The following is a 13,600-nucleotide window of genomic DNA, read 5'->3' as shown; positions in this document are numbered from 1 at the left end:
GCCTTCATGTTCGCAGAAAAGCGTGAAATAAGGTCTACTCGATATAGCGATGACGTCTTAGTTTTCTTGTTAAACCACATTTCTTCGGACAGTTCCCTATGCAGCTTACGTAGAACGCTTCTGGCCTCGAGATAGATGGACGAGTTCTAGGAGGGTCACCAAACTCATCCCATTCGGTGAGAGAGCATCGGCCGCCAACCGGTCGGCTACCTCGTTTTCAGTTATACCAATGTGAATGCGGACCTACTCAAGGTCAACTAGCGATGGGGGCAAAAGAAAGTCATAGCCAGTGTTGTTGCGACCACATAAAATAGAGAATAGGAATTATACAGAATATTGACTCAATGACTCCAGTGCTGATTTTGAATCAGATTGTAATCTCCAATTGTGATTTACTCAGTTGTCAGCAATTTGTCTTGTAGCCTGGATACCGCCAAATAGTTTTGCAGATGTGTATGACGTGTTGGGCTACAAAAAGGCAACGTTTGCTTTCATTGCGCTTGGAGGGTAAAATGAAGACGCGGAGCAGCTCTGTTTTGTAGACCGATCACTGAAAAATTGCTGGCTCTCCCGTAATCGAGAGTAGATGTAAGCATGAAATGGCAAGCGGCAAAGAAGATTGGTTGGAGATGGTACTAGCCACAGTCTTAAAATAGGTTTGGTGCATGTCCGCAACGGCACAACCCACCACACCCCACCACGCCATGCCCTGCAGTGGTCCATATGGACGCTGCTCAGCTAGAAGAAGAAAACCGGCGGAAGACCGCTCGACAGGCAGCGAAAAATGCCAGGGAGACAGGGTGCACTGCCCACCTAGAAGAAGAATGAAATGCATTAATTGGTTTTGTGTGTAAAAAAGAAAAAAAAACACGACATTTGAGTTTGAGGCACGCCGTAGTGGGGGGCTTTGGAATTATTTTGACCAACAGGGGATCTTTAACGTCCCCCCCAATGCACAGGACACGGACATTTTTGCATTTCGCCTCCATCGAAATGGAGCCGCCGCCGCGGCGGGGATTTGATCCCGCGACATCGTGCTTAGCAACGCGACACTAACTGTTAAGCCGGTAGAGCTGCATGGAGGAGGCGGCACGCAGCATGGCGCCATCTCTCGAGATGTCGCGAAACCCGCGCCGCGGAACTCGCGGGCGGCTGACGTTCAGCGCTCAGCGCCAAAAGATGACAATGAAGTGCATGGTGCCCTATATTTGCCTTTTGAACGTCGCCCCTATTTGAGATCACAAACAAAACTTGAACGCACTAGAAGTTACAGCTTGAGTGATATTGTGAACAAACTTTATGAAGAACTCGGAGGCAATATTTTTTCTAACTTGTTCGGGCAGTGACTAGCCTATGTAATGTGGTCCTGTACAAAGGCTTCGTGGCGAGCGAGCAAGCTTTATTTTAGACTGGTCGCGCGGATAACCTCGTTTCGTCCACGCAAACTTGCCCTTTAAACTCGGTGAAGCCGAGATTCTTCGCCGCTGGTCTACGCGGTGCATAACCGTCTCCGGAGGCAAAGTCTTTCTACAGCCAGAATAATGCTCAATTCTGTTGCTTGAGTTGAGACTGTATTTGTATGTGCCCCGGGTATCTTTCATAAATGAGAGGCTCACAATAGTGCTTTTGCGTGGACGCTGTAATGAGTTTTGTTGTTGTTGTATGTGGCAAAGCCAGTGTCAAGCAGACACCATCAATTATTTCATTTTCTAATCTGTTTTGTTTACATCAAGTATGATGCATTACATGTGCTGTACCTTATATTGTACTTTTCTGTCATACCACTGTTGCAAGCGTGCCTACAGGTGAATAAATTTCCTTGTCAGCAAACTTGCCCCGATAAGGACTCTGGCTCTTGGCTCAAGGTCACTTGAAGGTTGTCGACAACGGCAGCTAAAAACATTTCATGCCTAATGCGAATGCCTCGGTATCTTGCAACCGACTCATGTGCAGGAGCGTCAGAATTGTAGCTTCTAGTGGGTGCGTTGTTGATCTTATTAAGCTTGAGGGATGTCGCAACCATAAGAGCATAGCGAAATGCCAAGGCGGAAAACATAAGTTAGAATGAGATTGTTGATATTGCTGTGAAATATAGGACTGGTGATGCGACCGCAATGCATTTATTCATGCGGATACTTTAAATAAAACCGTCTGCAATTGATTATTAAGATGCTGTGTTGTTGTTTTTAGCTTAATGAAATGTCGAAAACTTTACTGAACATGTAGAGCTTCAGCTGGTGGTTCTCTGGTCTCACTTACGAAAAGGCTGCCCAATGTTGAGCCAGGCAATCCAACGCTTATTCGGAAACTCCAAGCAAGCAGGTTAATGTTTGGTCAATAGACTCGGAGAAGTGGTAAGGTACAGGCAATTAGTAGGCGACTGTTGTCAGGCCAAGACGACCGACAATGACAACAAGGTCCGACATTAATCATCATGTTTGGTAGGCACTTAGTTGTGAAAGAAAAGAAAACCACCGATTTATCCGTTCAAAGATCCACGCCACTTCCAATCGTAAAAACGTAGCGTTTTGTCAATGCGTTCCTGAAGGAGGTATTGTATCTAGAAGCATTACGAGAAGGGTGCCCATAGACAGATGTCATTTGCATAAATTCATTTTGTATCTGACGTGGGCAAGAGACCTCCAAATTTGAACATCACATCTCTGAAAAACAAAGAGTTCAAAACACTGTCCTGTCGCACACCCTTGTTTAAGTCACAAGGTGCGTCATACCCACTGCTTGCATTTACAAATATACGCCGCGGAAAGAGGAAATCAGAAGCCAGCAGAGCGTGCGACATTTCAGTCCCAGGCTGCAGAGCTCATATGGAAATAAGAATTTGGCTTCACGTTTAGCCTAATAAAAGTCGCTGGTATTTCAATGTAGTTCGGACAAAAAAATTTGTTACGGCCCGGTGCAGCCTAATTAAGAGTTTGTGTACTGTATTTAACACAAAACTGCATTTTAGAAGCTGATACGAACTGTAGTCGCAGATTTGACGCCCAGCACCAACTGTCCCGGAATGAGCGATGCGGAACGTGGGCTGAAAATCCGCAGTTGTAAGTAAGCGTAGATGAACAGAAGTGTAACATCATATTTTTTAAAAATCGAATATAGCATGCATTCAATTGCCATACGGAAGTTCCTTCCTTGCGTTTGTCTCCTGATGAGACGAGACATAAAAATATGTTACGACTTTGACACTCTCTCTGTAAGTGACCTCAAACACTGCACGTGTCGAACAAATTGTTTTGTACTGTTGAACACCAGTCTAAGACATCATATGTGCTCGTCTACTTACCGGGAAAACCGTCTTCAACGCGGCGCTCGCACAAGCGCTCTAATGCTGAGTCGACGTAGCCGGATAGCGTCTTCCCCGAAGCCCCGCGGCCGGAGGAAAGTGACGAAAAGACGACGAAGTGGTCCAGTTGCGGGCACAACTTTCGGGAATGCTCGTCCAGATGCCGCGTGCCGCCAAGCTTGCTCTTGTGGTACCTCTGATGCACCTCAGACGCCTGATCGGCTACCCAGCTGTCGTCATGACACTGTGCGCGAAAGCGAAACAAACTTTTTCACGATTGCCTCTCAACTCGCACGAGGCGCAAAGTGGCCATTTCAGAGGCAAGGCCGTCAGTAAAGGGTGCGTCAACGGATCGAAAAAGTCACGAATCGGACGCGCCTCTTCACGCATCGTTTAATTCTCGCAACAATGTTCTTACACAAGCTTCCATGCAGCAACACTCACGCAAGGATTAGATGACGCCACCGAACGACAACGGCAACAGCGTCTAACTCCCGTGAACAGTAACGAACCCACGAGACCTCCCTACGTTTCAGGAAAGTCGCGTGATTTTAGTAATTCCGTCATCGCCAAGCGTATGATGTTATGCGTCACTTTCTGAATCGTATGCGTATTCTCAAGGCTCTTTCAAAGCGTGACTCCACATGATTTACCTCACATACAGCTAATAGTTTCTCATAGCTACATTAAATCGATAAATTTATTCTCCTTAGCGGTGCCGGATAACTTGGTAAAAAATGTGCGCAAAAGCCATTCCACGACACTAAGAACTTTCCTGATTCGCGGTATCTTCAGGTGCGGGAAAGAATGGTCTGATAAAGCGTATATAACACGCTTGCATTCTGAAAGTGATCGTGGCGCAGTTGTGAGAACGCCTTGTTTAAACGGATGGTCGTTGGTTCAATCCGACTCGTTACACTTTGCTATATCTCTACTCTCATGTTATGATTTGCGTCACGTCTCCCATACGTGTGCTACGCTGCGTGCCATTCGCGATGTAATCTTACGCACAGTTAGCAATTGATGACACACGGGCCTTTCTTATTCAGTAGTTTTGCTTCATCTAAATCAGAGGCAATCGCGGGCGATTGTGGTAATTACAGGAGCTCTGTTGCCCCATGAAGCACTCTATCCTCGCTAAAGCGGGTGTTCAAAGAAAATTCAGGTCTATAAAAAAAAATAAAGCGAACTCGGACATTTTTGAACGAATAACGAGCACCCTGAAATTTTGGCCACATGGCCACAAATTTTGGCGCCAGGCACAAAATCGAACACGTGCCCTGGCGCTCAGCGTCAGCACGTAATATTCACTTAGTTACTCAGCTGTCTTTGTACAGGCGCGTAGCCGGCTGTTAGGGCAAGTGCATACGTGCGCAATACATTACGACACATCTGTACGTCGTACGCGGCGGACAAGACGCACACATCACGCAAATCTCGATTACATGTCATTTGAACAACTTCCGGCCAGAATATCTCGGTGTGTCACAGACTACCGCAGTGACGAATTTCCACGAGAACGAGGCGAGTGCTTCGTCCCTTAAAACTGTTTAGGTCCATATTCTCGCGCGACTTCAATTTCCGTGCTCGCATTGCAGAAGCATTTATTGCCACAACGACGGCGACACTCCAGGAATGTTTATACCCCAGTGGCTGTGCATCTAAACGTGATCAGGCCCATCGCGCCCTACTAACCTTTATAGAACGAACTAACTTAGGTTCACGTTTGTAGCATGAACATTGAATATTGAAGTAGCATGACCTTCAGTGACCGGTCCTACTGTGTGTGATCAGTACTGTACCCTAACGCTTCTTCCTTCGAAGATGGGAGGTGGCGAGTTCAAACACCTTACAGTGTATATTGTGAGCCGACTAACGGTGAAACGGTGATTACGTGCAGCTTTACTTGGCGTCTCATCGTGGAGAACACAATTAGCCGCATAGCGAACTAGCCATGGATGCGGTTGATAATTGTGGAGGCTGTTCGACGCGGCGTCACTTTAATTCTGGCTGCAGAGTTCTACTTTAGTCTTTAGATTTGTCCTGTTGCAGTGTCCTGTTGCTCTCCTTTCCTCTTTCCTTTTTCCTCCCCTCCTTCCTATCTTCTATTTTTGTGTTGCTGTCACCTCCCTTCAGAAGAGTAGGCAGGCGTTGTGCCCCTTCCGGTGGCAGTTGCCAGCATGCTCCTTGCTTTCCCTTTCCTAATGCCTGTGTATATGTGTATATGTGTTCAAAACAAATAATAATAATAATCGCACGGAAAAAATGAGGATATGCTATGGATGGTTTAGGCTGAAAAAGTGGCGCTGGCTTACCGCAGAAACGTTGAAGATGCCACCGACCGGACCCATTGCTTCAGCTTCCTCGATTATCTGCAAAGCACCAGGCATTGTCGACGCGTCGGCTCCACTGACGACTACCGAGGCGCCGACTGTCTTCCACCGGTGCAGGCAAAGACGTGGATACCCCGTAAGCACACCATGACTTGCAGTGAGAAGAAGCTTCCGGCAGCCACGACTGACCATCCAGTCTACGAATTCTAAAGCGAAGCCACTCATTTCTCCGACGATGACGTAAGCCTTGTTGCTGTAGAAGTACGTGCGGGCGATGGCTTCTACCCTGAAGGGCTGACTGCTGTCCTTGATTTGGTGGCTTTTCTCTGGTCGCACCTGCGTCAATTTGCCACGCGTCACATTTTGAGAGAGAGAGAGAGGGAACAAAGAAACGTAGGGAGATTAACAAGACTGATCAGGGGGACACACACAGTCTCTTGCCAAAAGATCGCACGCCAAATTTTAAATTACAGCTTTCCTTGGAGTATTCGCCCACTTTGTTTAGACGGCATTGTCTCCTGAACGATAGAGTAAAGTATGATTCAGTAAGCTATCGATTAAATTAATCATTCGCCCAAATACAAACCTGGTATAACGCAAGAAAAATACACAAGAAACTAGGGTTCAATAATTTGCAACGCTTCTAATTAAACGAAGAGCATAAAAGTTTCCCCCAATACCCGAATTCTCACTAAATTTGAAACTGCTCTCTCGTACAGTTGCTTTAGAACTGTGGGAAACAATGCCGATAGCGGCAGTATGGCACTCTGAAACAAGCAATTTTCTACAAACACTATAATTGACCTGAATAGATCTAACATTTATGTTAGTGACACTATGATGAGGGATGGCTAGTTCATATTTATTTTATTTCCAGATACTGTCAATCCCAAAGGGATTTTTACAGGTTGGGCATACATTATATACTCACAAATAGCGATAAAAACAGGTTTACATAATTTCAACCATGATATTTGCAATCGACACGAAGCACATATACACATATGGCAGGAAATAAAACGTGAATGATACGGTGCATACAGGCAAATACAATGCTTATGCATATTTTATCTTAACAACGACGTGAGTGGTGTGTTATTTCCGGATAGCACAATCTAATTATTGCGCAACAGTTCTTCTACAAGGGTTACAAATTTCGGCAACGATGTGAATTCGATGTGATTTCGGCAACGATTTAGAACGGAGGTTGAAAAGCGCGAACAAGGACACGAAGAAGTAAACGCAAAAAAATGCTTGTCTGCGGTATTTGTTTCTTAGTGTCCTTGTTTTATCGCTGCTGTTGAACCTCCGTTATAAATGTGAACTAACTGTAATCGCAGACAACTTTCTGTGGCAATGAAGGGAAAGCTACGGGCACGTGACTGCTGCACTTGCGTTACCGCGCCAAGTAGCCCGGCAGCGTTTGACAGTGCTTTTGGGTGCTCGGAACAGGCGCTGAATCGACGCAGCTTCCAGGCTCGACGGTTTCGCTTTTCCGTAGACGTGGAAGGGAAAAGCCGCAAAATAAGCGAATATTTACACGCAGGGGTGTGTTTTGTCTTATTCAACTGTTGCTAGTAAGGTGTTCATGTTCTGTCTGCCCCAGCCTAAACGAACGTGGATTAAAACGCGGGCCTCCTTTGAGCAGCGCTGTCACTTGTGCGCGCTTTTCCTCCGTAGCTTTTCCTTCACTGCCACAGAAAGTTGTCCGCGAGTATAGCTCTCATCAGAGCGCTTGTCTGTGGTATTTTTTTCCTTCATGTCATTGTTTCATTCGTGCTATTCAACCTCAGTTCTAAACAATTGTGGTTCGTTACTCACAACATGCTTCCTACTTAAACAAAATTGAAACAACGAACTTCATACAGTTCACCGAGGCGGCTGGGCAAATCAACCCCACGCCTCGGATAACACATAAGTTATTCGGAGAAGCTGAATATTCAATAATAACTTTCAAAGCATATACGTAACCTACAGATTCCAAACTTTCGGGATCCGTCGACGAAGGAGTGGCCCTAATTTATTCTATATATGCAATTTCTGTCGTTGTTGGGCCTCCCAGTGGAAGTGGGGAAAATTTGTAACTGTTTAATGTGACGCCTCAAAATGAACCGCCAATCGGGCTTCACCAGTTTTCATTTAACTCCTAACTAAAACGGATATTTCAAGATTCGCCCGCATTCCAGCTTTAACGTCACCCACCTTTTCTGAAATTTTAAACTCCACGAATGGTGTAGTATTCTTAAAGAAAACCACGAAAAGAGCGCTTCTAGTAACAGCAGTCGCATTATAGTCGCATTCTTCACCGCTTTTAGTCAATTAACAGCTTCGCTGTAAAAGGACAACATAATTTTGATTCCGCTTTGCTCTTCCACGCTTTTGTGTGACCTCAGCTTATCTTTGTTTCTTGAATCCTAGTTCAACAACTTCAACGGGATCTCGTATACAGGATTCGTCACCAGTGATGCATCTTTAAAAGATGTCACAGCTTTCGCCAGAAGTTTTTAAATCAACGAAAAATATCTTTTTATGGGAAATTTCGCTGAGAACTGAAAAGTTTGGCACCAATTTTGCGCAAACCTTTCCCATGTCCAAAATTTCCTTGATGATTATGTGAAGAGATCACGTTTTCGAACCGGGTGCTTCCAGTATCAAACAATCACTACTGATAACAGACATTTCGCGGTCGCTGAACTTGAGAGAAGGTGCGCTGTCGGCGTCAGCACAATCGCGCGAGGTGGAAGAGCTTCTTGAAGCTCCATGGGTCTGGATAGTGCAGAACCGCCTTGATGACGCTTCTTTCCTTTTAGGCATCATTTCCATTGGTATGCCGCGATACCTCATGCAATGGTATGTCATTTTTCACCACTTTCTAAAAAGACTTGATATTGATCCTTTGTTTCATGTGTTGGTTGATCTACATCGCGATCAAAATCAACTGTTGGTCGCACAACGAGTGCATGCACATAAATTTGGTTTTTCATCAACCATTACATTTCGTACTGGCTTAAAGGGGTGCATTTCTGCAGGGACCGTGATAAAGTGGTGTCGCAGCACGCTCTGGCACTTTTTTGCTGACTCAATGCAATACCTTTTGGCATAGACCTAGCAGTCAAGTTGGCCGCACTTTTTTTTATGTGACCGAAAATTAAAAAAAATTATATATGAGATTTTACTAAGTGTACACAGTACTGGACCTAACGACGCGCCTTCCATGCTATACCGTGGAGCTCATGTTTCAGCAACTTGTTCATGCCGAACTGCGAGGACACTGACAAACCCAAGAAGTACGTTGATTTACCTCGAGTAAAACTTTGCCGCTGTTCGCTTCAGAGGCTTGCAGCGTGAATGCATCCACAACCTGGTCTCGCGTGAATAGTGTGGCAGGCAGGGGCCTCACGGTGCCCGATGTGATTCCTTCACGCAGCAGCTCGGCCACTCGACGCTTGTCCTCCACAGCGCTGGAATCGTTCAAGAACAGGACATTTGTCGGGATGGTGATGACGTTCACGACCTTGTGCTTAGAAGACAGTTCTTCTTGTGGGCGACGCGAGGAGGTGCCGGCAGCTTTGATAATAAGGTGTCGGCCGCTCGAAGCCAGACAGTTAGCGATGCTTTTGCTATCCGCACCATGAAGAGTGTTGAACACGAGGTCCACACCTAGAGTGCAAAGGTAACAAGAAAATGACACCGTTGGGAGCAGTGGAAAGACAGCAAAGTTGACAAAAAAAAGAGAAAACAATGAGACGCATGCATGCCAGTTTATAAGAAAAAAAAAAATAAACCTTGTGTGACACTTAAAATCAGAATGAAAGATGAAGAACACAAAGGCAACCATAAATGAACCAAAGTTTAATACAAGCAAAGCGAAGCAGAATTACGTACGGAGCAAAAGAGTGCAATGTAGTAGAGAGAACATTGTGAAAAAATATTGCGCCACATTAGCGGAATGGAAGAAAGTGTAACGAACAATATCGGGAAGAGTCTTTTAAGCATCTTACGCTTACACTTTGGCCCTGGAGATGGCTGCTGAATAATAAGGTGCCGCGATGACTTATCGAACGGACGACATTTGCGCGACAGAATTTTTGCTAATTTGACGCTTGGTTCATATTTCTATTGAAAAAAATGCCAATGGAAAGCTTGAAAATAAATGAATGCTATATTCTCTTTACGAAACTGCAGGCTGTGTCGCTTTTCGTTTTGCAGCCATTGATATTGTGGCCTTGCTTTGCAGTTCCTGAAAGCTTTTCTTCTACATTAGGCTGATCAATACCTCACCACTGCTAGCTATTAACGCTTTCATATTACAAAATCAGCACGCGGTATAAGAAAAGGCTAAGCTTAAATGATCGTAGAATTATTTGTCCGAATTAGCAGTTGCACTTTGTCTCTTCATACGTTTTGCAAGCCTTGAAAGAGCATTAAAATAAGCAGTATTTTGAAAGGATATTATCTTACAAAAACAAGACCTTACTCAGAAAACATACGCAGCATAAACAAGTCACATATATAGTCAATAAAAGTTCGCCAAACGTCAGATATGTGTATTTTTTGTGTTCATAAATGTAATTTATATCACCCACAAGATGCAGCCACTCACCTTTGCATTGTGTTTGTTCAAGGATGTGTTCTTCTAAGCAAATGTTGCCGTAGTTTACAATGTGGCTGTCTTCCAGTTGCGGGAAGTGGTTCTTCAGGAAATGTCGCTCTGTTGCGGAACCTATTCAACAGCCAGAGTAGGTAAGAGTGGTTGAAACCGTGAGCATTAATGCTCTGCATTCATCTATAAGAAACACATGCTGTCTCAGCAGCTCAAAGCACAACCTAGTGTTCAGGACCAATCACACCAGCACGGGGACAGGGATGAGCTATATCTAAGAGGGAAAACGAAATATTACAGTTCTGCAATTTCTCTCGCCTTGTGCACGCGTCTTCGAAGGCTGGGTTTTGTCCTTTTCAACATATGTACCAACAGACAGCACCAGACTCTTCCAAAAATTAAACTTTTTATAGTTTTTTACTCTACGAAAGAAGCTGCAGGCATTTCGACGTAACTGCTCAATGCATTTTGCCTGGGAGACTGTCCTTTTAAGTTTGCTTCTAAAGCATGCACCTTTTCTCTCTAATTTTACTCATAACCAGATCACGTTACTAGCGAATGAACTGAAATAACTGCGTTTTATGCTACGTAATTACGCTATTATATTGTGGGCTGCCATAAACATGTGAGTCTTGCAAGAAGTAGCTGGTACCATTTAACAAATTGGTTCGGGCCCCAAAAGACTTGTTCTTGTACCTGTGTAGATGGCTTATAATAAATGAGATTTCAGAACCTGTACACTGCAGCTGCTGATTTTCGAGGTTTATCTGCAAAAATATGAATCATTGCGAATATTTAGGCAGGCTGGTAATGCTGCGCGCGCTTACCGATAGTTGCGAAGACGGTACACCGCATAGACAGAGCGATGGCGATGGCAGCCTGTCCAATGCATCCACTGCCGCAGTGTACAAGGACAGACTCGCCTGGCCGCATATTACCGCGCACCAGCAGGACATAGTACGCGGTTGAGTATGACAGAGAAACGGTGGACGCCTCAGCGAGGGTCCAAGCATCAGGAACATCCCACAGAAGGGCGGGGTCTGCAGCCACCACGGTCGCCAAGGCTTGGCTGGAAACAACGCCCATGACACGACGTCCTGCTTGGTCCGTTCCAGAAAACTCTTGTCCGAGAATGGACTCCGAACTCGTCAAGTCGCCTGTACCGAAAAACGCAGCATCATGTTGGTGGGTGATTGCGACTGCTGGGAATAGCGTCTCGCACCCAAATTTGTCAAGCTGCTTGATTTAGCGGAATTACGTTTGAAAGAATAAATAAGAACAATTGTAAATGTGCAATTTGAGCCCAACACCTGCTGCTTACTGGTCATGCTTGCTATCTAGAAGTTGGTTAGTTTGTCATGAACGCGAGGTTTGCAAGAATAAGACCATCAGTTTTTTAGCAAAAATAATTAAATTTCAGGGTTTGAATCAGCCAAATGCATGGCAGGCTTTGAGGGAAGGCGTAGTGGAATAATTTTGAGCAGCTCGGTGACCTTAACGAGCATTTAAATATGAGCGAAATACCATTTCTTTAGCATCTGCCCCCTTTTTAAGGCGGCCGTGGTAGCCGGGAGTTGAAGCCACCCCCTTCTGCTTGCAGGACGCTTAGCCCTTCGCCATCGTGGCAGTTAGCATTGAAAATGTTAAAAAAATTTTTTCGAGCCCGATTGGTGGTAGTAAGACCAGCTAGTCGACGAATTTGACATGACTGCCATTGTAAGACAAACTAGGTGCTGCAGTCGAGTGAGTATATTCTTTGAAGCTTGTAACAGCAAGAAGGAAATATGAAGAAAGCACCTCAGAGCAGAAGAAAGTGCAAAAAAGAACATCCCAGTTGAAATTCCCGCCTTCCAAATTGATTTCGCTGTTGTGCTGTTCTTGCGTGCCATAACAATAGGCTAAGATCTAAGCTAAGTTCGTTAACGGCTTCCCTACTTTTGCCGTTATTTGTACCCGGAATTACCTGGGCACATTTAAAGAGGCAGCTTAACAACGATTAAGATATTCTTTAAAAGGGAGGTGCTTTAAGCAGGAAGGGGTACTAGTTGGTGGCAGTAATAACTGTGGACTGAGGAAGCAGGTCACCTTGTGTGGAGGTCCAGCCTTTTTCTCAAAAAAAAAAAAAACACCGAGGTTGTGAGGGAAAGCCGCACGCCACCCTCGTAAGAGCGACCGGCACCATAGAAGTACTGGGGGCGAGGACTGACGGAGTCACCATCTGTCGGAAGCGCCTCGCTTGCGCAGTGTGAGGGATAACGCGGCGCGCTCCTAATAGGTTCGACTGTCGTCACTCAATGAAAACACCACGCGGGAGCCCTCCTGGACGTTTCTGCTAGTGCTCTCGAAACCAGGGCAGTCATTTTGCGGTCAAAATAATGACCTTGGGAAAACAGAAAGTACAGAATGGTTTACAGACGCTTTTTACCGAAAACGTGCAGCGAACGCCTTTTGCGCGCGGTCACCGCGATGGAGTCACCCGACAGGCTTCCTGCGTAAAAGGTTGGAACTCGCTGAGAACGAACTATGGGAAAGAAGTTCCTATAGTGGGCTGGTCTGTATAACCAAACGGGAGCGTAACAGGCACGTACCCAGGGGGGGGGGGGCCCGGGGGGGCCCGGGCCCCCCCCGAAATCAAGTGGCATACCCCCCCCCCCCCCCCCTCCCCACCCACGCCACCACTCCTCACACATTCCTACAGCGCCGCCAGATCAATGTTGAGACTTGGCAGCTATTAATCGGTCAGCATTATGCTGCCTTTTGCACTCCTTTTAGATGGCGGTAGTTCTCGGCATCTCTTGTAATGTGAAGGAAAGTTTTCTCATAGATTCCGCACCCGTGCGATTAACTCGATATGCGTTCAGTTGTCACCATCTATTCAACCGTCACGCGCATAGCTGTTGCTTTTGTTAGTTCAACCTTCTTTGTTTAGGCTGATCCTGGGACCAGGAAAGGGATGCGGCTGTTACTGAGCTGGTCTGTACTCTCGTGGAACGAGTTGCGGCCGGAGTAAACGCCAATTGCGTTTAACTTTTCCCTTTGCTTCATTATTTCCTTGAGTTACGGCTCGCCGCGAGGCTGGCAGATGCGCGCAACCATATACACGTGATATGGGTTAGATAAGATGGGAAATAAAATAATGTGAAAGTGCGTCCATCATGAAACCCTGCAATAACCCTTAAACCCATAAGCAAGATGACTGTCGCCCGTTGCCTCGTCTGTTTTTCCCTAATTGTATAGCACTTTTCGTGCAAAACTGGCAACTGGAAACAAAAATCGCAAGGAGTTGAGAAATTAAGCGATCTACTGAGGGAGAGAGCCAGGGCAACAACCAAACTGCAAGGAAAATCGAATAATAAAAACGTT

The 13,600-nt window shown here is 45.6% G+C and overlaps 1 protein-coding gene across 2 annotated transcripts in view; it reads right to left on the bottom strand.

Annotated features, from left to right (window-relative positions):
• LOC135901498 (fatty acid synthase-like) overlaps positions 1-13,600 on the bottom strand; it is a 104,237-nt gene that overhangs the window by 6,073 nt on the left and 84,564 nt on the right. For both annotated transcript variants that reach the window (XM_070523253.1, XM_070523254.1), the window contains exons 17-21: positions 11,065-11,394; positions 10,238-10,357; positions 8,936-9,294; positions 5,617-5,970; positions 3,302-3,545 (exon numbers count right to left, since the gene is read on the bottom strand). In XM_070523253.1, coding sequence (XP_070379354.1) covers positions 3,302-3,545; positions 5,617-5,970; positions 8,936-9,294; positions 10,238-10,357; positions 11,065-11,394 — 1,407 coding nt within the window. The remainder of the gene's footprint in view (positions 1-3,301; positions 3,546-5,616; positions 5,971-8,935; positions 9,295-10,237; positions 10,358-11,064; positions 11,395-13,600) is intronic.

This window comes from Dermacentor albipictus, chromosome 8 (genome assembly GCF_038994185.2).
Source record: "Dermacentor albipictus isolate Rhodes 1998 colony chromosome 8, USDA_Dalb.pri_finalv2, whole genome shotgun sequence".
Taxonomy (NCBI): domain Eukaryota; kingdom Metazoa; phylum Arthropoda; class Arachnida; order Ixodida; family Ixodidae; genus Dermacentor; species Dermacentor albipictus.
This window is presented reverse-complemented; position numbering and strand designations above follow the sequence as displayed.